Genomic DNA, 25,585 nt, shown 5'->3' with positions numbered 1-25,585 from the left:
CATTGCGGCAACACTGATTTTATTAGTTTCGCGGTTATGGGCTCTCGCGTCCTTAGAGCACAAATGTTCTATGTCCAATTTTAGAAATTTTACAGGAGAGCAAAAATAATGGGCATAGGATCAGGGGCACCCGAAGAAAATTTTCTAGGGAGGGGCAATCTCTGTTTGCTATATTAGTCTGGTATTACGGGTATTTAATATACGTGGTTTGGTATATTACGTATGCATTTTCGTGAGCCAGAGGGGCGGCCTGGGCCCCACCCTGCCCTCCCCTCCCCTTCCCTTCGGGCACCCATGCATAGGATATAGGAGGACATATGGCATAGCACAATATTTCATCCATTGTTTCTTGTAAATAATAACGAATTCGTATGCTTTCTTATCGCCATGTGAAAGAGCACATCATGCACCATCTATAAGTATAAAAATCTCAATTTCGAAAAAAAGTTGGACTTAGAACCTTGATTCGTACATCCCATACACTTTTTTTAAAAAAGTTTTAACGTCCGACGATAATGCACTGAGGTTAAGGGAGACGGTGATGTTAGTAATGAACGTAATGATGGAATGAAGAAACAGAGGAAACGAGAGACTCTTGAGAAAACCCACGCACACGGTGTTTGTCCACCACAAAATTCACATGCCCACGGATATGTAATAAAAGTAAGCAGGAGGCACTAGCGGATGCAGAAGGAACTTGGAGGGGCTGGATTGCCTCCTGGACGATTAATGAGATGCGATATACGAATAAAAAGTTTTACTTCAGAACAGAACAATGTAGTGCAGTATATTACGTACAAGCTGAAATACTTGGTCTTCGCACGGAAAGAATAGACTTATGGAATATATATATATATATATATTTGATGAACACCTCTACGGAATAAGATGATTATCTATATATTAAAATGCTAGGTTTATATGTTTGTGGCCGATCCTTTCGACAATGAGATTTGAAAACCACAAGGACTAGAAACGTTTCATATTTCGCTGGTTGATTCCAAATTTTGTGTAGATTTGCCAGTTCTCATTCAAATTTTCAGAAAAAAAAACGCTTGTTTATTTTGTTTTCTACATTTTAAGCGTTGTTTTTGATCCTGTTTAATATTATCACTAGGACGTTAAGGTTGATACCCTTGTGAAAGGCAACCAGTCGAGTAGCTACGTATAGCGGGTTGATGGACATTTCAGGCGCTTTGGTTTAATCTGAATGACAAAACTTATTGCAAGCTGGCAGCTTCGAAGGGTTGTGGACCCACAATGAGGCGTACTCGGATGTGGAATTATAAGAAAAATGCATTTGATATAATATATCACTTATCCAAGTTTATCACAAAGTTACTCCAACATTCTATGTATTAAAATACTGCATTTATATGCTTGTCTATAGCAGAGTTTCTTCCTGTCCTTGTGTCCGTAAAGGAACTTGCACAGATGTAACGAGAAGTGGGAAGGAGATTCACGCTCATAATAGAATTGTGCGTTGTGTAAATAGCGCAGGTTCAGCTAGTTTAAATTAAAATTAAAAAATGAAAACGTAATTCGATCGTAAGGCAGTGTTCAAAAATTAATTTCAAAAGGTTCAACCCTTTTCTTCATTTTCTTTCGTTTCCCGTAGAGAGAATAACATATCCAGAGTACCTTGAAAATTTCCTTTTTGTTACCGAATAAAGAGTAAAGTCTGACTAGACCCTAAAGTGTACTTTTTCTTGAATCATTGCTACCAAAAGTACTGTTTGCATGTCGGTTCTTCGGGTACAAATCTGAACGTTACATAATATTTATACCTGAAATAGTACTTGATGAATGCCAGTACTGTGAAACAAACATAAATTCCGGAAATAATGAAGACAGTTCGTTTTTAAAACCAGGTAAACGGGATCAGGGACCGAGATTGACGCCACCAGCACGTTGATTCTTGAAGACGCAAGCTAAGTGTTCCCTGTACACTCGGTGCTAAATATTGACGGATGATATGTAAATATACTTATCGAAGGCGATTACTTACTTCATTGTTGCCTTTTAATAAAAATCATATCTCTATTAAATATATTGATAAAACAGAGACAAGTTATCTAAAAGTTTTAAGACACTAGCACTGAACTTTCATCCAGCAAGTTATCCCAGTTGATAGAGATTGGAGATAACTAACAATGATTGACGTATCTTGTGGCTGTTTTATGTATTGATGTCATTCTGTGTTGAGAAATCAAGCCATGTGGGCGTTTTTAATACGTTACATTCTGAAGTCTCTTTTTTTTAACATTTAACATTAAGGATGAACTTAATTTCTGTGAGAAAATTGTTAAAAGTTGAATAACTTTCTGGTGGTTCGTTGTGTGCAAGTGATCGACGATTGGATATCGTGTTCGATGTTTGTGTTATGTAACACTCTCATGTTTTTGTATTTACAATATGGGTTCTTGTGTTGTCGAGTTAAAAGGGGACATCGATTGGTTGTTTGGTAAGTAGATAACTAATTTAATCACTCTTAAGTTGAGCATACAACGCTACAGAAAGAGATCCAAATCTACCAATATTTCCACATTTCTTCTCTTAGTTGTAGCGATATTTGAACTTTTACTGATGTGACTTCTCTCAAAAGCCGACACTTGTATGATTTATGTTATATTAGCGTCATTACCCACTTCGCTGGGTCAAAATAAGAAAAAAAAACTAGTAATATGTTACGTTAGTCAGTCACTTTTTACTATTACTGAAGCGCGCTCTGATAGATGATGATTTTTGTCTTTACTATTGGTGGCTGAATTTGGATTTAAACGGCATCGGAAGTGTCACTGTTCATCTCAGAGACCCCTAAAACTATGGATTCAACACTAATATCGGTCATTTGCGATAATATATATATATATATATATATATATATATATATATATATATATATATATATATATATATATATATATATATATATATATATATAATATATATCCCCCTCCACCTCCCCTAAGTTGTACTTTCAAAGAGTGAAATGGTAAAAACCATCCCAGGCTCGAACCTCATCTATGTTGAAAATTTGATCGCGATCGGTCGGATTGTTCAAGAGTAAAGTCACAAACATAGTCATTTTTATTTTTATAGATTCGTTCATTCTTCTGATCTACCCAAAGACATTTTTATCAAGAACCAAATCTTGTGTATGCTACGGTAATCTTGAGTGAACAATCTGCATGATATTTGGTAATCAACTTCGTGTAGACTAGTTCCGTGATACTCATATTCAACGTTACCGAAGTACGTTGTGCAGTCTTCTTTAACACTTTTTTGGCTCCCTGTCTTTCTTTAGGATTTTTTTTTATATGAGTAATTTTGATGAGTTCATGTAAGCAAAGATAAACTGTGTGTGTACTAATAAAATAGCTCAGTACTAAAATCACATATGTAGAGCATCGGGCCGTGAGGTAGCAATATTGGTAGAAACATGTGGATTTTATGGGGACAATATTTTCTGCGTTTGTTTTATTGAGTGGTGGACAAATACCATTTGCTTGGATTTTCTCGGGGTTTTTCCGTTCTATCTCATTTCACCATTGCATTCATTTCTCATCATTACAGTATCCTTTAACCTACGTTCACCTTCGGTGCTTGGGGTCTCTGGTTTGATCCCAGCTCGCGCCGTGTGAACTTTGTAGTGGACAAACACCATGCTCGTGGGTTTCCTCGGGGTTCTCCCGTTTCCTCCCACTTTCTTTATTCCACCATTTCACTCATCTCTCATCATCATCGTCTCCTTTAGCCTAACCGGCATAAACGTGGGACGTGAAACTTAAAGATTTCATTTTTTTCTCCTTTAGCCTAGCCTATATAATTGTGGGACGTAAAACTGAAAAATTTAATTTCATATAGTGTATTGAAGTAGGCTTGATCCCATTTCATTCTATTTTTCTTACACCAATCGTTTCAAATTTTATTATTATAACTAATTAATTAATTATAGCAGCATTATTTAGCAGAGTTTGTTGGAGAAAATTTTGTCCGCAAGGCAAAATCAAAATATAAGGGTGCTGCAGAGGAACAACATTGCTGCAGGACTTGCCTTGCACAAGAGCAGTATGTAATTACAGTTTATCTTAGCTCCGGGGGGGGGGGGGAGCGGTATCAGTTTGTTAACTCTCGAAGGAAGGACGTAGACACCCTCTGAAAATAGACCCAGAGGAAACATTACAGTTATATGATAAAAGTATAAATATTTCATTTCTCGTATGTGATGACAGTATATTATTATCATTGGTCAGTTATACAAGTATATTAACCCATATATGCCCTTATCTTTCTTGTTTTGCACTTTGATTTATTTTGGAAAATAGATAATTTTCGTCCTATTCTTAGTGAATTTTCGTCCCATTCTTGGTGACTTAAGTTTTGCTGATCTCCCATTGGCTAATTATGATACTGGGTCGAAAAGGACCGGGTGGCAAATATATAAGCTTTAGCAATAACAAAATACGTAAGTGGGTCATTTTCGACCGGGGGACTTAAATGGGTTAATCGAGTAAGCTACAGGTCAACGTTGTTGCTTCGAACCAGGGGGTCCCGTGTTAAAAGCCATTCTGACTGTGGTACTTCCAGAGTTTTCCCACGCGACGAATGGTGGAATGGCGCCTTTAAATAGAAACCCTACCGATTTCTTTCGCATCCTGTTCTGTTGTTGGTTTGTTCGGTGTTGTTCATTCTAGTAATAAATTGATTCCTAGACTGTGTTCGTAAGTCTATAAAATAAATTCATATAAACAGATATATGAACATGTAAAGTAGTTACACACCACTGACTATGCTAAAGGACAGCGTTTAAGCTATTTGAAAGTTTCGCTTTGAGTTCCCTTTAAATGTCATTAGCAAATGAGAGAGCTGCATTGTTGCCAGGCCTTTGGACACATTCATGCCATATACTGTACTCACATATGATTAGCCACCCATTTACTGCAAGGCAACATCACAGCCTTCGTTTCATTTGGACCCTAGCTTATAGGCCATCAATGGTGTCTCACGTTTTAATTAAAATGCAAGTTTCATTTCTAAGAAGTGGCCGCTGAAATGGTACAGTCACCAGCAAAAGAAAATGTATACACACCATGTATTTCTTTCCTCAATAACTTCGGAACGAACCATCCAGTTTTTAACATATTTTTCTTTGACGTACAGAGAGAAGAGAATTCTTTCTACAGGACTAAAATCTATATTTTAATTGGTCAGTTCAATCGGGAGCCATGAGTACAAGGACAAATTTTTTCGTGGTAACTGCATCTTGAAGACAGGGTCACTTATAATTCCATTCGGTGGTCTATGACAATCAGCAGTCATTTCCAGCTGGCCATTGTATGACGTAGGAGCGCCCTTTAACGATAGGAGAACGAGGAGAAACAGTGGAGGAAAAAAGAGGAAGGGAGAAGGCGGGGGAAACTCTACATAACCATCGACTACGCCATTGATATTGTTCGTCTGTCAGCATTGTACTTTGTCAGGGCCGAGTTTCTTATCTACTCCTTGTTCTCTCTGTGTGATTTACTGACGTCACCGAACTTTCAGTTGGAATTACTGGTTTAGAATTTCATATTTAGCCAATAATAAAGTACAAAGAGAAGGATAGCGTTCATTAAAAGGTAGTACTAACACGTGTACCTCACGAAAAGGAGCTGGCGGGCCTAATATTTTCTCAATTAATATTAAAACCATCAGTAATAGTAGATTTTTACAACTTCCGCTTTTATTAGAGAGATTAGAGTAGGGATGGTCTATATTCTTCGGACACATAATTGATGTGCAGAAAATTGCTTCTCGCTGTTAGTCAGCTTTTACTCTATAGCGACCAACGTTCAGACCGGAAATGAATGATTCATATCACTTCCGGTTTGAATACCAGCTCCATAAACGAACTCGATTCCTACCTCTTGACCCTATACATTCTTGCCAAAATTGGTGATTCATCAACTAACTAGTTATTCAGATCTTCTGTTTCCCGAACGGAGAACGGACGGGGTAAATATGTAAAGGAGTTTTGATTATTAAGAGTCTTCATCCCGGCGAAATTAAAATACCGCTAATTTTACAGTAATTATGTGATATCTTCAAATAGATAAAAAGATAATTGAAATATGGAACAAAAGCGCGCCCTAGACAATATTATTTTGCGTGAGGCACCGTTATCACAAGTCAACCTAGTGGCTTTCCGTTTTCAGCTGTTTAGAAACGCGAAAATAAATGCCGATTTTCAAAATGGCTCGAAATCGAAAGCAGATAAGTGAGTCGTGATAACGGTTTCTCATATAAAATATTATTGTCTAGGGCGCTCTTGTTCCACATTTCGATTATCTTTTATCTATTTGAAAATATCACATAATTACTGTAAAATTAGCGGTATTTTAATTTCGCCGGGATGAAGACTCTTAAATAAATCTCTTAAAAATGCCAAATTTCAGGATTATCATATTATTTCTATAAGAGTGAAATGTTAGAAATACTGTTGAATACATAGTGTGTGGTCAGCCAATTTGTAAAGTTTAAAGCACAGATTTCATGGAGTGTATAAAATCCGGAATGCACTGATTTTGAAGTTGTTTTAAATACAATTATACTGTGTATTGTTAGGAACAAGTAATAATAGTAGCAAAGTACTGTATATACATTTTGCCACGCATTTTTAGAAAAATAGGGCATATGTTATGCTGCGAAGTGCACATGATAGTTATATATTTATTTGAAAACATAGGAATCTTTACCATAGACTTATTTTTTTCTTTTTAAAATAGATTGCTCCGCCTGACCGCGTTTGATCTCACACGGTGTAAACAGGGCACTTGAGTCATAGATAATACTGTTTGATTTAAATTTTATATTGTTTTCAACTTATGTCCCTGACTGACTATTTGTTGATAGACTTGATAACATTGCGTCATGTCGGAAATATTTTCTTTCTTTCTTTCTTTCTTCTTTATGAAAATTATAACTCAAATTGATTAACAGACACAGACTATATGTATTCAGTCAGTGAACTTAAATACGTATGAAATAAATAGCTAGATAATATTTTCTTTCTTATTTTAAATATAAACTCCTGTTCCGCCCCCTTTTTTCTCTTAGTGTTATCTGCTGTTATCAGTTATTTCGTTGAACCTCCACGTTCATATTTGATTTATCAAGTATGTATAACCTTGGGACGATTTTACTGTAGTGAAGAGGCATTTTTTTTTAACTGAAAATAAAAATTATAATCTCTACATGTATACCAATTACCAAGGCCACGTAGAGGATGATACAGGTGCGTAGACCACCTTCAAAATTATGAATTTGCCCCTAGGGTGCGATCAGATTTAGGAAATAAAATAATTATAATAAAAACGGGACACACTGCCACAATTTGTCAACTGGCCAATGTATAGGGATTGTTGTTATTTATGCCCGTAAGGAAGTCGTCTCTAGCTTTTTAAAATAAAAAGATTTTTATTTATTTTACGCTATTTCAGTTTTATTTTTTTAAAATTTGACAGGAACCAGAAGTACAGTCAGCTATACGAATAATAATAATAATAATAATAATAATAATAATAATAATAATAATAATACACAAAATATGCTACGTAACTAATTGCGAGTCAAAATTGAGACGCTTTCTTTCAAAGGGACAATCTGCGTCCTGTTTTTTTTTTTTTTTTTTTTTTTTTTTTTCGTGGGGTACCGGCCAACTTTATGATAAAAGAGCTAATCCCGTTGAAAAAGGGACACCTGGTCACCGTAGCTTATACTCAATAAAATGACCCTTGATAGAAGTTAGTTTTTTCATGTTCGAAATATATTTTTCCATGTCAATTACGTACGGTAATGCAGAGTACCATTAATAAGTGTGCAGATCATAGAATAAAGTACCTTACAAAAGTATGCTTATTTTATAAGTACATAAAAATCTTTTTTGTTTAATACAAAGTCAATATTTTACATGCTTACGCTATGAGTAGCAACCGATTATTTCTCATAATTAAAATGAAATATAAAATATGCCAGTACACACTGTATTACGAAGCAACCATAGCTAACGAATCCAAGTTTTCATCACGATCGTTGAAATGTTCCGGGAGGAAATTCTCCGGGACACTCCTTGGAATCATCACTGCTAGAAATCATTTTGGAACTCTGTATTTACACTCGAGCCAGAGCTACCAAAGCTTAAAAACTGCACACGAACTACCAAATTTACTGTAGGTTAGTTCCTAGGATTGTAAATCATTGATTAATTCAAATACCATGGATTAAAAAAATATATTTCACATCGGCTGTTGAAGAAAGAAGATACAGATGTCATGTTGGATCTAGCTAATGGCAACAACAGGTGGAATGAGAAAATGTATGAAAACTGGGAATACTTCGAAAATATTCCATGAATACGATGGGGAATCCGTCAAACTCACATGAGCGGAAATCAGTAGATATACAGATAGATGTGTTGATTTGACAACACCGATATCCGATAGTATGTCGTGCACAAATGACGTAAATTTAAAGTTATGACGAGGCAGAGTTGGAGTGTTACTTACTTTTAGACTCTATGATATAGAAAGACTAAAAATATGCACTCTCTTCATAATTTCAGATACGGTCTAAGAATCCATTTCTATTTTCTCTATAATCGCATATATTTCATACGATTCACCACTTGAACCGTACGTACGCGCAAAGGAATTGCTACATTCGTACGACTAGGTCGCCATTAAAAAGAATTCTATTGATAAATGCTGAAAGTTTATCGTGTTAACCTTTAGAATGGACTATGATAATATTTGTAATTTGTTGATTCTATTATGAAAAACTGAGGCAATCTTTTAACTTGTTCCATATTAATATTTGTACTGGCGAAGTTTCTGACTTATCACTTGCTTAAATTAATCACATTAGCTGTTTCCAGCTTACATTTTTACTATAACTAACTCACTCTATGGCCTATGGAACCCGGAGGTTCAATGCCGCGTTCACAAAAGCTCTCCACTGACTTCTATCCTTAGCTAACTGCATCCAGTTTCTACTTTGTATTCCAGTCTTTGCGAGATCCATCTTAATATTGTCCTCCCATCTGCGCCTAGGCCTTCCTAATGGTCGTTTTCCGATTGGTCTTCCAGTCAAGAATTTGAAAGCGTTTCTACTTCCTTCCATTCTAGCTACATGACCTGCCCACCTAAGCCTCCTAGACTTGACGACTCTAATTCTCAAATTTTGATAAATTATAACTGTCATAGCTTGAAGCATAAATAGGGATTCGATTTCTCGCAAGATGAGTGCCACTCAAGCATAGACAAACTCGTGGAAAATAACGGATATATAGCTTGCTTTCAGGTTTCATTTTTAAAGCTCGCTATTAATAATACTGATTCAAATAAATTTCCTTTGTGTTGTCAATTATTTCTTGTCTATTCATAAGAAATCGTAATCCTTGAAATATATTAAGAAATCAACAGCAATAAAATTGTTACAGCATCGTTTGCTAATGGATACAAGTGTTTCGATTTAAGGAATAATCGACGACTGTTCAGGTAATGTATTGTTACGATGATGTTTTCGTTACTCTCAGTCACACTTTATTTTTGAAAAGCTCCATGATAAGAAACGAAGGCCAGAGATAAAAACGAAAATAATGACAGGTGGTGAAGTAAGTTTCTCAAAATACGAAAGCTTTCGAAAGAGAAACCTCCACGCATGTCGTGTCCATGTAGCACGAATTTCATGTGGCATGAATCAACGAATCGTATCTTTTCACCGACAAAAGCGAAGGCAAATTTCTCCCCTCTTCTCCTCGCACTTGAAGTCTTCTTTTGCGTACGTGTAAAGCACATAATTTGTTGTACAGATATAAAGTGATTACGTTATGTGGGCTGGCAAAGAAAGATTTAAATTACGCTTACTTATATTTATGAGACGTGGGTTAAATTTCATCGTACGCCATTTTACCTTCGACGTGGATTTTTGAAGATCACCAAGTTTGCATCCCCTCTAACTTGAACTTTGTGTTTTTATCTAGTTTTGCGTAAAGGTGTCGACGTAGATTTATCGCTGAATATCACATACCTTGTATGAAAAATTCATCTTCCTTACAACACTTCAATCGCAGCTAATGGGTAATGCCATCATTCAAAGAAATGTGTATCACACACATTTCCCTGAGAATGCTGCAATTGCACTCTTTCTGCATTATACTCTGCAATTACAATTACAGTACTTTCAGGTAATATGATCTTACAAAAGGAGTATGTCCCTACCATTCTTATAAATTTTATGGAAGAAAAAAATGAATCCTTCTGAATAAAGAAGGTATTGCTTAGGATCGTTAGCTTCCACCATTCGATATAATAAGGCATTTTTTTAAATATATAAAATAAAGATTTCAATTTTTGGTGAAAGTATGCCATGTTTTTCGGCGAAGCTTCCCAGTCAGTTCTATTGGTCAGGGGAAAACTAAACAAACAAACAAACAAACAAACAAAACTATAGTACGTTTCGTAAAACCCTTACGTTTTCCATACGTTGTTATGTGTTCTTTGTGGCCATTATTCCGTATCTCTACTCGCAACAGAGTTGGGTTATGGTTCCGGACTTTTGATACACCCGGTATATGTAAGGTTAAATATTCTTTAATTAATAGTATAATAATAATAGCAGCGAAACTTGACTTATTTCGGTGGAGAATTTTGCCCCTTCGTCGTGCAAATCTCAAATAACGCTGTTGCACTTGAGGAGAAGAAGCATGATAATAATTTACTTTCCATGGAGATTTCCGTGGGACGATTGCCGTACCATATTTTTCTCTACAGTACTTTTCTTTGGGAAATACAGCTTTTAAAAGCAATGAGTTGAGAATGAACAGAAGTAAAACAAAATATAAACAGGAAGAAATTAATGGATAAAAATATGTGTTAATGGACGAAAGTGAGAAAGATAATAACGAAATATTACAAACATAGCCTTCAACAAGTGTATGGGGTCATCATTTGAAACCTCGTATCGTTGTCTCGTGGGAATCAACACCAATAACACGCAACAGATAAAAGTCTCCACGTGGGAAACCATACATGGTCATGAAATAGTAACAACTGCATTTTCATGTTTCTGCCTACGTATCTCATTCGACTCTTTACTTTCGTTTCTTAAATTGAAAACCTTCTCTGTTCCTGTACGTGTGTTAAATTTAGGAAAATGTGAAATCATTCTGCACAGTGAATTTCCCAATGCATTTGACTTCTTATCCTTGTTGGTCGTAGCCATTCCAGATCTCTTCGTCTCAAACAAGTAGAACTGGTCGTACTTTTGATGTAAGAAACCAGTGTTTGTTGCTGATTTAAAAGAAGTTTTGTAGCACTTTTCTGTACTTAAAAGTCAAGGACGCGCACTGCCCCCGCTTAGAGTGAATCTAATCAACAGAGCACTCGCAAGCTTGGAAATCTGCCTATACGTGGTTGTCTCGTCTTGGATCTTCTTCAAGATGGCGACCAGGCCCTGCATAGAGCGTAGGAAGTGAACACGAGAAATGACCTTGAAGAGAACAATGACAGCAAGAGTGGTTTGGCGGGAACTGGTTCCCACAGAATTATGATTGTATTACGCACATATCCTAGTAGTTAGGCCACGTTGAAATTACTCTTTGATTGTGTTCAGGAATTCTAATGAAGGATCTGTGCGACAGGTAGACAAGTCGCTGTGTATGTAAATTAAATGTATACAATACATATAGCTAGCGAAGCAGCCAAAAATGTAATCCACACACTGTTGCATTATCAAATTGTACTGCATTTACATAACAGGTGTAATGTCATTAATATCTGTACTGTAGATTTTTCAAAATTATTTCGGGAAGAAACAGTCTTCATATATAAATATGGGTCATGGGTCATGTTAGGCATTTAGATTACTATTTTTATTGACATTACCTAAGTCAGTGAATTATTTCTAGATAATACTTTATTTTGAAGAAGCACAATTATATTGTAAAACTCTCTCATATGTAGGTTGTAAGTAGAGCTAAGTTAAATAAAAGAGCGACGTGCGGAGTTGTGTCTATAGCAAGCAGACGCGTGAGCGAAGGTGAGTATACATATAAACGAAGGTTCTGGAGAAACACTTCATATGGTTTAAAACCACATGCTGTGCGTGTGACAGAGCTTTGCGACATTTCCAGGATCACTTTACACTGTTTTTACATCCACTTCACTTCATTGTGAGTTCCTTACGGAATATGACGCGGTAAAGAGTACACCTTGCGTTTCCTATTCCTACCTTATTATAGATGTGAGATGTAAGATTGCGATATATTTTGAATACTTTTAGATTGGTCTTAATTATTATTATTATTATCTATGAACTACTGGACCATTTTTATATTCAGTGATTCTCTATAGTGATGTAGTTTAACTAGAATATACCCACTGCTGTACAGCTGTCAACGGGTTAAGTTTAGAGTTGCCCCTCCGGTTTTTGTAAATAATAAAATAAAAGTAAGAAATGTTGATTTGGAGTTCTTATGTGATATTTAGGTATATAAGTTTGGCTGTAGTTATGTTTAATACGAGAAAAGATATGTAGAAGCAGGGGCGGATCCAGGGGGCAATCTCCCCCCCCCCCCAGACGAGAAAAACTTATTTTATATAAAATCCATCCCAGACTCCGGAGCTCTTAAAAGTAGCTCTAAGTAGCAGTATTACAACCCACGGCTCCGCCCCCTACCCAGAAGTCCGTCCTGGATCCGCTTCTGTGTAGAAGTGGATACTATTTGCAAGACGCGGAAGGTTTCAATGATTCAGCAGCATGGTAGCCGCACAGAGTGGCAAATCGGTGCGTTGAATGTAATATTTTCGCATTGAGTTTTACAGAATTACATAAGAATAATGAAGAGAATCTATTAAACTTTTATGAGAACCACGGATTACTGAATTTAGTGATAACTGAAACTTCTATGAGAACCGATTCCAGTGACTGTTCTAGTCAACTAAAGTCTTACTGGGTAACCTAACCTAAATATCACAATCTTACTTAACCTGACAATTTTTAATGTTTTAACTGTATTTTTGTAGGTTTGAAACTGGGGGGACACCTCTAAACTTTAGCCCTATTGACAGTTATTATGAGCAATTAAGATAATTCACTACTCTTCGACAGGCAGATTCATACTTATGGCTCTGCCATCTTGGTTGCAGCATATGCCGTAACTATAATTTTTATCTAATGCAATTATACTTTGTAACAAGCACAGTGATGTAAAAGGTTTGCCCTAACTATAACCTATAAAGGTTTAGAAGAAAAAGAAAAAAATTCGCATGATGAACGAATGCACTCTAGAATAGATTTGTATTGTATCCCTTCCATGAAAGCAAATCATATTTCCGTAAACTTTTGCTGAATCAAATTTAATTACGTTTCGAGCTCCGGAAATACTGAACTTTAAATGGAAAAATTATAAAACAGTAAAATCACTTCTAAGCCAATTAAAACAAGAAACGTGACATACTTTTTTTAAAAATGAAATATATATATGTAGGGCTATCTTAATAACTTTTTCTCGTCATACCTGAGTACCTTTATTCAACATATTACATTGGAATGTTCTTTTGTTGTTGCCCTTGTACATAAGATTTCTCGAATTCGTAAGCGTTGACCTTCTTCCATTGTGGTGTGGTTTTGAAATAGAAAGTTTTTTGTAGTTTTGCTGAGCTTTCTCAGAATCGTGCTGGTGAAGTGCAAACCAAACATAAAAATAATCTTGAAAGAAAAATCGGTAAAGAGAGCAACATAACACCGCTCCCTTCTTTAAACCTAGTCAATCGTCATTGTTTCAGCAGTAATTCTTTGTGATGACTGTGTGAAACTGGTTTTACATCCTGCCCATTCAGTTGGAACACCGGATGTGCTGAAGTAAACTAAATTAAAAAAGAAAAAAAAAAAGTATGGTTTGTCGTGATAGCAATGTCCATACAATATCTGAAAAGCAGAAAGTAATATAATAAAAAAAAATCTAGGAATTATATATGTTTTTTGGTCAGGTCAGTAAATTAAATTATTGTTCGTTGCAGTTCGATTGCTGAACGTGTCTTCGTAAAGGGTTCAGTAGCGCTGTAGCAGTCTAGAATTTCACGTGACACTGTTCGAGATTCCAGTACCCTAATTACTTAAAAGAGAATTGATTACGTAAAAACAAGTTTTTTTTTTCTTTTCTTTCTTGCCCGTCAACGAAATACAGTACGTACTTCTTGCACAATACTTTTCATTTAATGATACTTAATCACCCTCTGTATTTAATTTGGATGTATACATTGAGATTATTTCAAGAAGGAAATGTACATATTTCGTTTACACGTTTCTCTCTCTCTCTTTCTCTTTCTTTTTTCTAAATAAATATACTTACATAAATATATGCAGCAAGTTTTAGGTGTACGTGAAATTGATGGTGTACAGATGTCGCCTTTCCACGACGAAATGGTTATACGGTTTGAAATTAATTTTGCGGATAGTTTCGGAACTGGGGGGTCAATACAAAATTAACCTAATCTAATATAACCTAACCAAACATGAAGCAACAAAAAATACAGAAAAAATACCTAGAAAGTAAGAAATTTTAACTCAAAACAGTTCTGCCCCCTACCAAATTCAAAAATATACCGAATTTTGGAACATAGCAGTGGGTCGAGATATATATTTTTGGATCAAAAGATCCAATATATTTCAATCAAAAATATATTTGGAAGCCTTAGGCCTTATATAGGTCTTTCTTGTACGCCTTATATTTGGAGAACTACATATAGTGTAGCCAAACCGAAACTGTCACTTAAGGGTCTTCACTACAGCGAAATTAAACTACCGCTAATTTTAGAGTTTTTCTGTAATATCTTCAAAACAAAAAGAAAAAAAATACTCGAAAAGCGAAAACGTAGTGAACTAGACAATATGATTGTGCATGTGAGACCGCTATCACAACTCATCTATCTGCTCTCGATTTGCAACTGTAGATAGATTTAGTATTTTTTGCGAGTTCTATAAATAGCGTGATACCAAAAGCGGATAGATGAATTGTGGTAAAGGTATCACATGCAAAATCGTTTTGTCTAATTCACTACGTTTCTGCTTTTCGAATATTTTTATTTGATTTGAAGATATTACAGAAAAACTCAAAAATTAGTGGTAGTTTAATTTCGCTGTAGTGAAGACCCTTAACTCAGTATGATGTGCTTATTCCGTAGAAAATACGAGAACTCGATTTAGGGGCCTTCAAGAATTCTGTAGCCCCTGATCCAAATTGGATCAAAAGATCCAATATATTTCAATCAAAAATTTTCTTGTAGGCCTTATATCTGGAGAACTACATCTACATAGTGTAGCCAAATCCAAACTATCACTTAACTCAGTGTGGTGGGTTTATTCCGTAAAATAATACGAAAACTCGATTTAGAGGCTGTTCAAAAATTTTGTGGCCCCTGATCCAAAAACTAATTATTGGTCAAGTTCGCTATCTTTTGATCCAGTTTTTTTTATCATTCCTAAAATTCTTGTTATCGTTTCACTTTGATAATCAAGATCCACAAGTTATAAAATAATTGAACATATGTGTCCATTGAATAGGATTGTTAAAATACATGAACTTCTGGCATGCTAGATAACCTACACAGCATAGTTGTAATAAGTGGTTGCAGACCACGGCATGTTCTATTATTTATTGTCTGTTCTTCTTTTCATTTATCTTTTCGTAAACCGTATTCTTTCTGTCTGAAGCACAGGTATTCTGCTAGCGTAAGATAAAAATTGGTTAAGGATGGTTAAAATTATTCCTATGATATAGGATTGTTTACGTTGGTATTTCATATTACAGAGCGGTTGTGAACTCTTGGAAAGTGAATAAAGGCGATGATTATTTTGAAATTGATAGGTTATGGTCCTGTAATTCCTGTAGTTCGTAAATTAATTGCTTTATTTGATAATTAATTCTGCACATCAGTTTAGGGAAATTGAACTTAACTTTTGACCATGGTATTTGGTAATAATTCACTGTTGCGCTTTTTCGAACTAGTGCGTAGGATATTCTGTGCGTATGTTCGATACATGTATCTTTCAGTTTAGATAAGATATTGTTATAATGCGCCAAACGAGAAATTACCTTTCTTGAAATAAATGATAGATTCTGCCAGCAAGCCCAAGTGCTGAATTACTGAAATATGTTTTGTCAATACACCATAGTTTAGTTTCCCTAACATTGATTCATTTAGAAAATTTGATAACGGATAGATTCTTTTCTTAGTCTGTGGCTATTTTCATTTTCTGAAATGTATACGTTGTAGCTATAGATTGTACTTTCATAATACGTCTGATGAAGGCAGTCATACATTGCCGAAACTTCATTTTTATTTAAGCACCAGAAGTAATACCACACATGCAGATTAATTTAGTGGACTGTTGTCTAATATCGGTTATTGCCATTTCAGCAGTGAAAAGCTCTGTGTAATTAGTTATAATTATCCTTAGTGAGATTTTCGTGTTGAAATAGTATAATGAAATGGGAAAATATAATTGTTACTAGTGATAGCGACATTAGACAACATTAATATGTCAATTACGTTATAGAATTTTTAAGTACGTATTTGTGTATGTATTGACGTGATTACAAATCCAGTGGTATTTAGAATGTAATCTAATCGTGCATCTGTTGATTTATCTTTACAGGCAGAGAAGATTTGTCTCCGCCAAGTAGTCTAAACGGTTACAGCGTCGACAGCAGCGATGGAAAGAAGAAGAAGGGTCCAACTCCTCGGCAGCAAGAAGAACTATGCCTCGTATGTGGTGATCGTGCCTCAGGATATCACTACAACGCACTTACATGCGAAGGTTGTAAAGGTGAGAATACTCAAAACAGGTAGATTATATGTATATTGTTTACGAATTTGTAAGTATTCCAAGAAATTTGTGGAACATGCGTGAAAAGTTGTTTATGTAACAAAAAAAAAAAAAAAAGAACTTCGACTTTCAATTCTTGCATCCTCACATCATAGAAAGAAATATAAAGAAAAGAAAAGATAAAGCTAGGTTGCCATGGTGCAGAAATCTTGTAGCTGTCATTAAAAAAAAATTGCAACCCCATCTTTCTATTTACTGTTTACACGGTACACTTTCTGAAAACAAGAAAGATATCTCCACCCATGCAGCACTGCACTCTAGTGGACAAATAATGAAGAATCCGTCGTTTCGGAAGCGGCGAAACTGTTTTTTCCTTTGTCAGTGGGAAGGCAATAGCAGGTAGGAAGCAAGACGACCAAGAAAGTTGAACATGGTTAGACTCCTAGCAAGATGAAAAAAATGTTGCAAATACACCTGCAGAAGAGAAATAGTAATCCTTTTGTATAGAATTAAGTATCAAGCTTCAATCTCAATATATAAGTTTGCAACTCCAGTGCAACTAGCTCTTTTATCATTGTTTCCTGATTTTCTTTCATCTGTTAAAAAAATAATAATAACTTGTTTCCACCTTCAATGATAAGGAACTTGTTAGTGACAAAGACAAGACTAGTTTTCATATCAAAACTGTGATAAGTAACTAAATGGAACAGGTGTTCGCTACTGTTCGAGAATTGAGTTCTTGTGATTGACAACAATCAAGCAATTCATGCTAGGATTTGTTTGACCATTTGCTTTAGCACTGTCCATGTATGACCTTCAACTAATACCACTTAAACATGATTTATGAATGTAGTATTCAAATAGAATAGTTAGTAAATTTAACTACCATCATGATGAAGTGTTTCCAGACGGATTTTGTAACCCTGTGCAAATGCACGTGTGGCACATATGGTAAAGTCGGCCCTGGAGATGAGACTTACTTGTTTGGTCTTACTCCTTTTAAGGTGTAATGAATATCATCATGTTTTTACTCGTTGTTCTTGTAGATTCTCATTCCATGTATTCTTCTATAATTATTCTCTTCCATTGGTCAACAGTTATCTTTTCTTTTAAGTACGTAATCGTGTAATATGAAACCAAACAAGTACAGAGTATACTAGTCTTAGAGCACATAGGGCCTAGTGGCTCAACGTTCAGTCTACAAGACGTACTTCGAAACGCCATCATTTGGTACAGTTGTCTGTATTGCCTCTAATCTTCCTGGCACATGATAGTTTTCATAAAAATACGGATACGCCAAAATAGTACGGATACGTTCATACTATTTTGCTGTCTAAATACTTAATGTTTTCAATAAGAATACACTCATATAATTTGGTGTTTTGAAGGTCATCTGATTCCTGTTCCCTTATTGTAAACCAGAAACTGCCCCTTAGTATCTGCGAATATTCGTGTACGAAAAAATGCGCAAAGCATGTTTTGGACCGGAAGTAGCTCTGTTGAGTGAAGATAAACTAAAAAGGTTGCAAAGTGACATGACGTGCCGGCAGCTGAACAAATGGACAGGTGAACCACCATTATACAAGCCGGAAAATTCTTGTAAAGTTGCCTTGTTTCTAAAATGTATATACTTTTATTTTCCCTTTTTTCCATACTCATTTCTTAAAAGGGCTCGTGTTAAAATACGAACTCAGAATATTTAATAACGAAGTGCTGTTAAGGAATAGTAAACTCGATATGTTACAAATCATATGACATGTGTTATACAAGATTCTTGTTTGGTGGGGGTAGGAGAGTATTATTTAACTAAAGATCTAATTTCTGATTAGCATAATAGTCCATATTGAGTTTTGAAAATAAGGCATAAGAACAAGAACTGGTACGAGTGGCTGTCTAATATGTACATGAAATTATATAGAAATCAAAAATTCATCTTCAAACAAATGCCTTGTTGAAGTGTGTAATAGATCACAGTTATTTCCAAAACTCGCATGTTGTGAACAACTGGCGAGGGACATTAAAGTGTTCTGTAACTAAGTAAATGGGTTCACCACTGTGGCTTTCTTTATCGAAGTTTCTTGTTTTCTACACTAAAGATGCTATGTTTTCACTAGATAACTAACTCACTGTATGGTCTATGGAACCCGGAGGCTAAATGCCGCGTTCACAAAGCTCTCCATTGATTTCTGTCCTTAGCCAATTTCTACTTTGTATCCCTTTTTGTGCAAGATCCATCCTAATATAACTATCTTTCTATCTGCGCCTAGGTCTTCCGAATGGTCTTTTTCTAATTGGATTTCCAGTTAAAACTTTGAAAGCGTTCTTACTTTCTTCCATTCTGATACATGACCTGCCTATCTGAGTCTTCTAGACTTGATGACCCTATCAATGTTTGGTAAATGGTATAAATTATGCAATTCCTTGTTCTGAAGTTTCCACCATTTCCCATTCCCGTTCCTCTTTGGTCCGAATATTCGTTGTGTTTACAAATACTTTCAGCCTGCGTACTTCCCTCAGAGTAAGCGACCATGTTTCGCAACCATACAGCACAACAGACATGATTATCATTTTATGTATTTTAAGCTTCAAATTTCTCGACAGAATTCGCGACGACAGAAGATTATGAATTGAATAATAACACGAATTTCTTGCTTTCAGTCGACATTTAATTTCTTCAATTAAAAGCAAATCATAAGATTTCTTTGAGAGTATCTTACACGTATGATTAGAGTTTATCATCTCTTATAGCACCGGGTCTATGTGAGACGTGGACCTATAGTTCAAGGTGAAATTCGAACCACCGTAATGCGTTCTCCTACGTGGAATCAAACCCAGGACCCTCTCACCAAAGGTGCGCATACTAGTCACTAGACCAGCGGGAATGGCAGTAGATATATCAGTATTCATTCACATACGTAATTAATTATTTCAATTTGAAGTGAAACTGGAAAAATGCTGAACATGTTAGTTCAGTGTGGTAAATGAACATACACATAGTAAAAGTAGTACAATAGTAACTAAGACGGTGCAGGCAATGTACGTCCAAAGTACTTTCGTGTAGCACGGACAACACGTATGCGTACAAGACGGGTGCATATTCATTGAAACGGGCACTGTACAGGTACGAAACTTATGTGTAAGTGCAAATGTATTGCATGTGTGAAAGTGAGGAATAACACAAGTTTATCACATGTGTAGGATGTGCATTTGTATTGTCTGAGTGTTATGATATGGCACATTTACGAATGAATAGAACTTAGTCAGAAGGGATTGAAAATTTGACTTTTTTTTCAAAAGACTTTATTTCGAAAATCATACCCAATCATGTAAATGGTTTTCAATAGACGTGACGATCATAATCAGGTACATTACGAATAAATACGAACGTAGTTAGAAGGGATTGAAAATTTAATCAGGCATATTACGAATAAATAGGAACGTAGTTAAACGGGATTGAAAAATTTTTCTTTTCTTTCTTTTTTTTTTTTTTTTTTTTTTTTTTTTCAAGAGGCTTTATTCAAGAACGACACCCAATTACGTAGATGATTTTGAAGAGACATAAAGATCATACTTGTAAGATAAGTGGTCCACCTTTATATAACGATGATCAACCACGTCTTTCTCTGGGAAGTCTGTATACACAGAATTAAATCAGTCAAACACGAATCTTCTATGACTGATACATATCTATTTCCAGGCGGAAGATGTGTAATTTCTCAAAAATATGACCTTTGAAAGAGAAGTGGGTAGCCAGGTGCGTTCGAACAAAATTTCAATACATATGCAGGGTTCCTACTGGTTAGGGAAGTCAGGGAAAACTCAGGAGAAATGGTGCAAGTCAGGGAAGGTCATGGACAAAGACTGGAAATCAGAGAAAGTCAGAGAAATTTTATAAAATATATTTTTTCTAACATTAATTGCACACCAATTTCAGCTTGACCAACCATTCTAATATCTATTTGGTTTTTAATGTTGTTTTTTTTCTTCTACATGCAATTTTGTTTTTATTGCTGTTTATTTTATCTTCTACATGCTAGAGTTAATGTTCTCTTATATAAATATTCACCGTTATTTATATATATCAGCGTCATCTGACACCTGTCGTGAAAGTCAGGGAATTTCCTGCCAAAGGCCAGGATAAGTCAGGGAAATAGATTTCTCCAGATCAGTAGGAACCCTGATATGGTAGCCTATGATACATAAGACTTTCTAGTATTTATATACGTATGTACAACAGTTGATTCACAAATGGCATCACACAAATAATTACTAATTGAATAGCAAATGCTGTTTAATAATGTGTTGGAGACCCTAAGCTTTAAATTTATGTACTTTAATATTGCTTCTTGAATAATCTAATATATAAATAATAAATATTGAGAGTAATTACTCGTGCCGAAAGAAACCTATTTGATTTCGTTTTGCATGGTACGTACGTATATTTAAACCATTTTCTGTTATTTACGGTTGACATACTTGTCCAATATAAAACTGTTGTTTTTGTCTAATGTATATAACATTTCTTCACATCGGTAATCCCTATTCTGATTCTGTTATTTTTTCCTACTTTTCAGGCTTCTTTCGAAGAAGTATTACGAAAAATGCAGTATATCAATGCAAATACGGCCAAAATTGCGAGATAGATATGTATATGAGGAGAAAATGTCAAGAATGCCGGTTAAAAAAGTGTCTCACAGTCGGAATGAGACCTGAATGTAAGTATCAGAAATAGAGGGAATAGGGCTCTGATTTTATTACTACTCAAATACAGTATATTGCTAATTCATGGATTCAAAACATTTAACCATATATGTTTCTCTGTTGATAAATAGGTGTGTCTTTCAAGGCTAGTGTTTTATTTATTTATTTATTTTATTTATACAATCAAGAAAGACATACTTTTCCCCAAACGTAGGAATATATATATATATATATATATATATAATGTTTATGTGGGTAGAGACAATGACGGACCGGGGATTCTAGCCTTTCACCTAATTTATTTTATAAAAATATTACAAAATAGTCTTTGTATCTACAAAGTTAAGAGGCCTCATCCCAGCGAAATTAAAATACCGCTAATTTTACAGTAATTTTGTGATATCTTCAAATACATAAAAGATAATTGAAATGTGGAACAAGAGCGCCCTAGACAATATTATTTTGTGTGAAGTACCGTTATCACAAGTCACCTAGTGCCTTTCCGTTTTCAGTCGTTTAGAAACGCGAAAATAAATGCCGATTTTCAAAATGGTTTGAAATCGAAAGCAGATAAGTGAGTCGTGATAACGGTATCTCATGTAAAATAATGTCTAAGGCCTCTTGTTCCACATTTTGATTATGTTTTATCTATTTGAAGGTATCACATAATTACTGTAAAATTAGCGTTATTTTAATTTCGCCAGGATGAGACCTCTTAATATCTTAAAGTCTTGGTGAAGAAAGGAAATGTTTTATATGGGAACCCTTTAGCTCATAGCAGTCTCCAGAGCGTCTTGCAGCGACTTCAAGATACGGTACTTTTTGGTAACCTCCTTAGCTCATGGAGCCTCCAGTGGTTCGGGTTGTTGTTAAGAATTCCCTTAGCTCATAGCAGCTTCCAGGGATTTAGGCAAGATAGTACTACTTCGTTCAGGGCAATCTCAGGAGCAGGTGTAGGTTAAGCGATCGGTGGTCAACTGATACTTCTGCCCTCTTCAGGTCCATTTTTATAAGCCATTTCTGGGTGGCTCGTTCCTCCTCGGTTCCCGTTGTTCTGTCTTCATGTTTTCCTGGTTTTATGTGAATCGTCTGCTGTACTGATGCTTATAAATAATAGCACGTGTTGCGTAAATAACATGTGCTCGCACTGAAAGATAGGGATCCTTACAATATATATATATAAAATGATTTAAATAAATAATGTGACAATGCAATAGGAAGACAATAAAACAATACATCCTCCTTACCAGATATATCAAGAATTTCAAAATTTTGTCTGTTTAACTTATTTCCCTTGTCTACTTCACTACATTTAAATTTGTCATCCAGACATTAGTACAGTTCACTTTTGAGGAACTTTGTTCCCGCAAGTATGAAATAAACACGCAAATTTAGATAATTTTGATGTTTTCGACACGAGTTGACATTGTGATATTTTAAACTTGCAACTAAGCATGAAAAGCAAAGTAATTCAACACTACCTAGGTAGTTTGAAATGTTTCATTAGAGACAGTGTTGTCACGAAATGTTTAATTTTTAAAGTTCTAATTATTGCTGTTAAACCATTCGAATAATTATGGGAATATTTATTATTCGAGCATTATAATGAAATATTGTTCAAATAGTCCAATAACGAATGTTCAAACACTCGAATTTTAACAGCACTAGCTCAAATGAGCTATTGCAACATCGCTGCTACTCTGTTTCTGAATATTTTGAACATATGCAAGATAAAAACTTGTAAAACTAGAAGCTAGTGAAAGAATAGAAACTACAAAGTTAATATTGAAGTTAACACTGTTAATACAGCGGGTAGATGTGATACATCTGGAAAAAATAGTATCAGTACTAAGTTAAATAAGTATAACAATACAGGACTTTGGACACTCTTATTGATTAATTTATTTATCTTACAGACACGGTTTTGGTGTCATTTTGTAGCAAAATACTTTTTTTTTGTATTTTATTTATTTATTTATTTATTTTTATACCTAATATCTAAAGAGGTTTCATGTGACTTCCTTTGGTGATACGGGACACATCCCATCTGAAGTCTATTTCTTGCCAAACCCGCTATAGCATGTCCAGTATGACTTGGCACCGTTTGTAATTTGTATGGTTTGAGATGCAACCGTTTCCTGAACGCACGCCAAACTGTTATGTGTGTGGGACGCCGAGTTGGTTTTGTAGAACTGTTCATAAAGCTTTGTCTCACTTGCTCTACAATGTCTTCAGACGTACGGGGACGACCGGAAGATTTGTTGTGTTTTACCGAACATCCAGTCTCAATAAAAACACTTATACGACTGATAAATAGTGGGCCTACTGGGAGGATTTTATCATACTTTGTTGCACAGTTGTCGCAGCCTTGGATTCTTCAAACCAAAACACACAGCTAGCTAGCACACTCGGGACCAGTAAAGGCAGCTATCTTTGCTCCAACTGCCGCTAGCACTTGCGGTAGCTTTTTTTCTGAACTATTGTACTACGTGAGTCAATACTTGGTGTATTTTGCTACAAAATGACACCAGAATCATGTCTGTAAGATAAACGAATAAATTAATATTAGTTTTCAAAGTTGTAAAGTACTTTTTGATACACCCTGTATTTGTAGCACTTGCACATATATAAAACTACCTGGACATGTTTTATGCAAACTCAATGGCTTAAGCTGTAGTGATAATAATAAATATTATTGTAACTTTCGCATACAAATATATTGACATGCTCTATATCACATATACAAATGTATAATACTGTGGTGACTAGAACGCAAAATAAAATAAATAATTTATAAAATGCTATTGAATTCCTATTGCAGGCGTTGTACCTGAATACCAATGTGCTGTGAAAAGAGAAGCGAAAAAAGCACAAAAGGACAAAGATAAACCAAATTCCACAACAAATGGTTCCCCTGAAATGAAGGACTCAGAACCAAAGGTTAGTTGAAGCAATTAATTATTCAGTATTGGTGCAGGAATCAGAATTTAGCGACACAAGTAGAATACACTTAAATTAAATAAGTGTTGTTTACTCTAAGTATTTTTATACACATTGTGTATTCGTGGCCATGAGTGGGATCTGGATTACCATTGTTAACGGTGCATCTGTAACTTCATTATTTAGTCATGGTGGACAATATGCTTAGATATAAATACTGTTCTATTCTTTGTAGAGTCTAGGAAAACTAATTGTCATAGAAAAATGAATGGAATTGTTTGCTTGCTATCGATTGGATATATATATATATATATATATATATATATATATATATATATATATATATATATATATATATATATATATATATATATATATATATATATTATCAGTGTGTTACATAAATGTGTCACAATATTTTGGGAACAGATTCTTCACATCAAAATTAAAAAAAAAAAAATCATATGGACCTGTGCTCAAAAGTGGATAGTTTCATATGAACCTGTGCTCAAAAGTGGATAGTTTCATATGAACCTGTGCTCAAAAGTGGATAGTTTCATATGAACCTGTGCTCAAAAGTGGATAATTTCATATGAACCTGTGCTCAAAAGTGGATAATTTCATATGAACCTGTGCTCAAAAGTGGATAGTTTCATATGAACCTGTGCTCAAAAGTAGATAGTTTCATATGAACCTGTGCTCAAAAGTGGATAGTTTCATATGAACCTGTGCTCAAAAGTAGATAGTTTCATATGAACCTGTGCTCAAAAGTGGATAGTTTCATATGAACCTGGACTCAAAAGTGGATAGTTTCATATGAACCTGTGCTCAAAAGTGGATAGTTTCATATGAACCTGTGCTCAAAAGTGGATAGTTTCATATGAACCTGTGCTCAAAAGTGGATAGTTTCATATGAACCTGTGCTCAAAAGTGCGTAGTTTCGGAGTTATAGGGTGCCGAAAACGTGAAACAAGTGAACTTTTAAAGTTCATAGCTCCACTACTACGGGACCTATCGAAGTCAGGTCAAAACATCACTGAGTAACTGGTATGTGAACTATCCATATATCCATGTT

General features: G+C 35.1%; 1 protein-coding gene across 6 annotated transcripts in view; it reads left to right on the top strand.

The window, feature by feature from the left end:
• EcR (Ecdysone receptor) overlaps positions 1-25,585 on the top strand; it is a 483,791-nt gene that overhangs the window by 442,392 nt on the left and 15,814 nt on the right. For 5 of the 6 annotated variants that reach the window (XM_081740375.1, XM_081740373.1, XM_081740376.1 and 2 more), the window contains 3 exons: positions 16,699-16,869; positions 21,444-21,584; positions 24,392-24,510. In XM_081740375.1, the coding sequence (XP_081596501.1) occupies positions 16,699-16,869; positions 21,444-21,584; positions 24,392-24,510 (431 nt within the window). Of the gene's footprint in view, positions 1-2,281; positions 2,465-16,698; positions 16,870-21,443; positions 21,585-24,391; positions 24,511-25,585 lie in introns of those variants that run through there. The other variant, XM_081740378.1, reaches the window with a different exon arrangement.

The sequence above is a fragment of the Thermobia domestica genome, chromosome 15 (assembly GCF_964235325.1).
Source record: "Thermobia domestica chromosome 15, izTheDome1.hap1.1, whole genome shotgun sequence".
Classification (NCBI taxonomy): domain Eukaryota; kingdom Metazoa; phylum Arthropoda; class Insecta; order Zygentoma; family Lepismatidae; genus Thermobia; species Thermobia domestica.
Note: the sequence above shows the minus strand (reverse complement) of the source record. Positions and strands in the feature narration are given on the sequence as shown.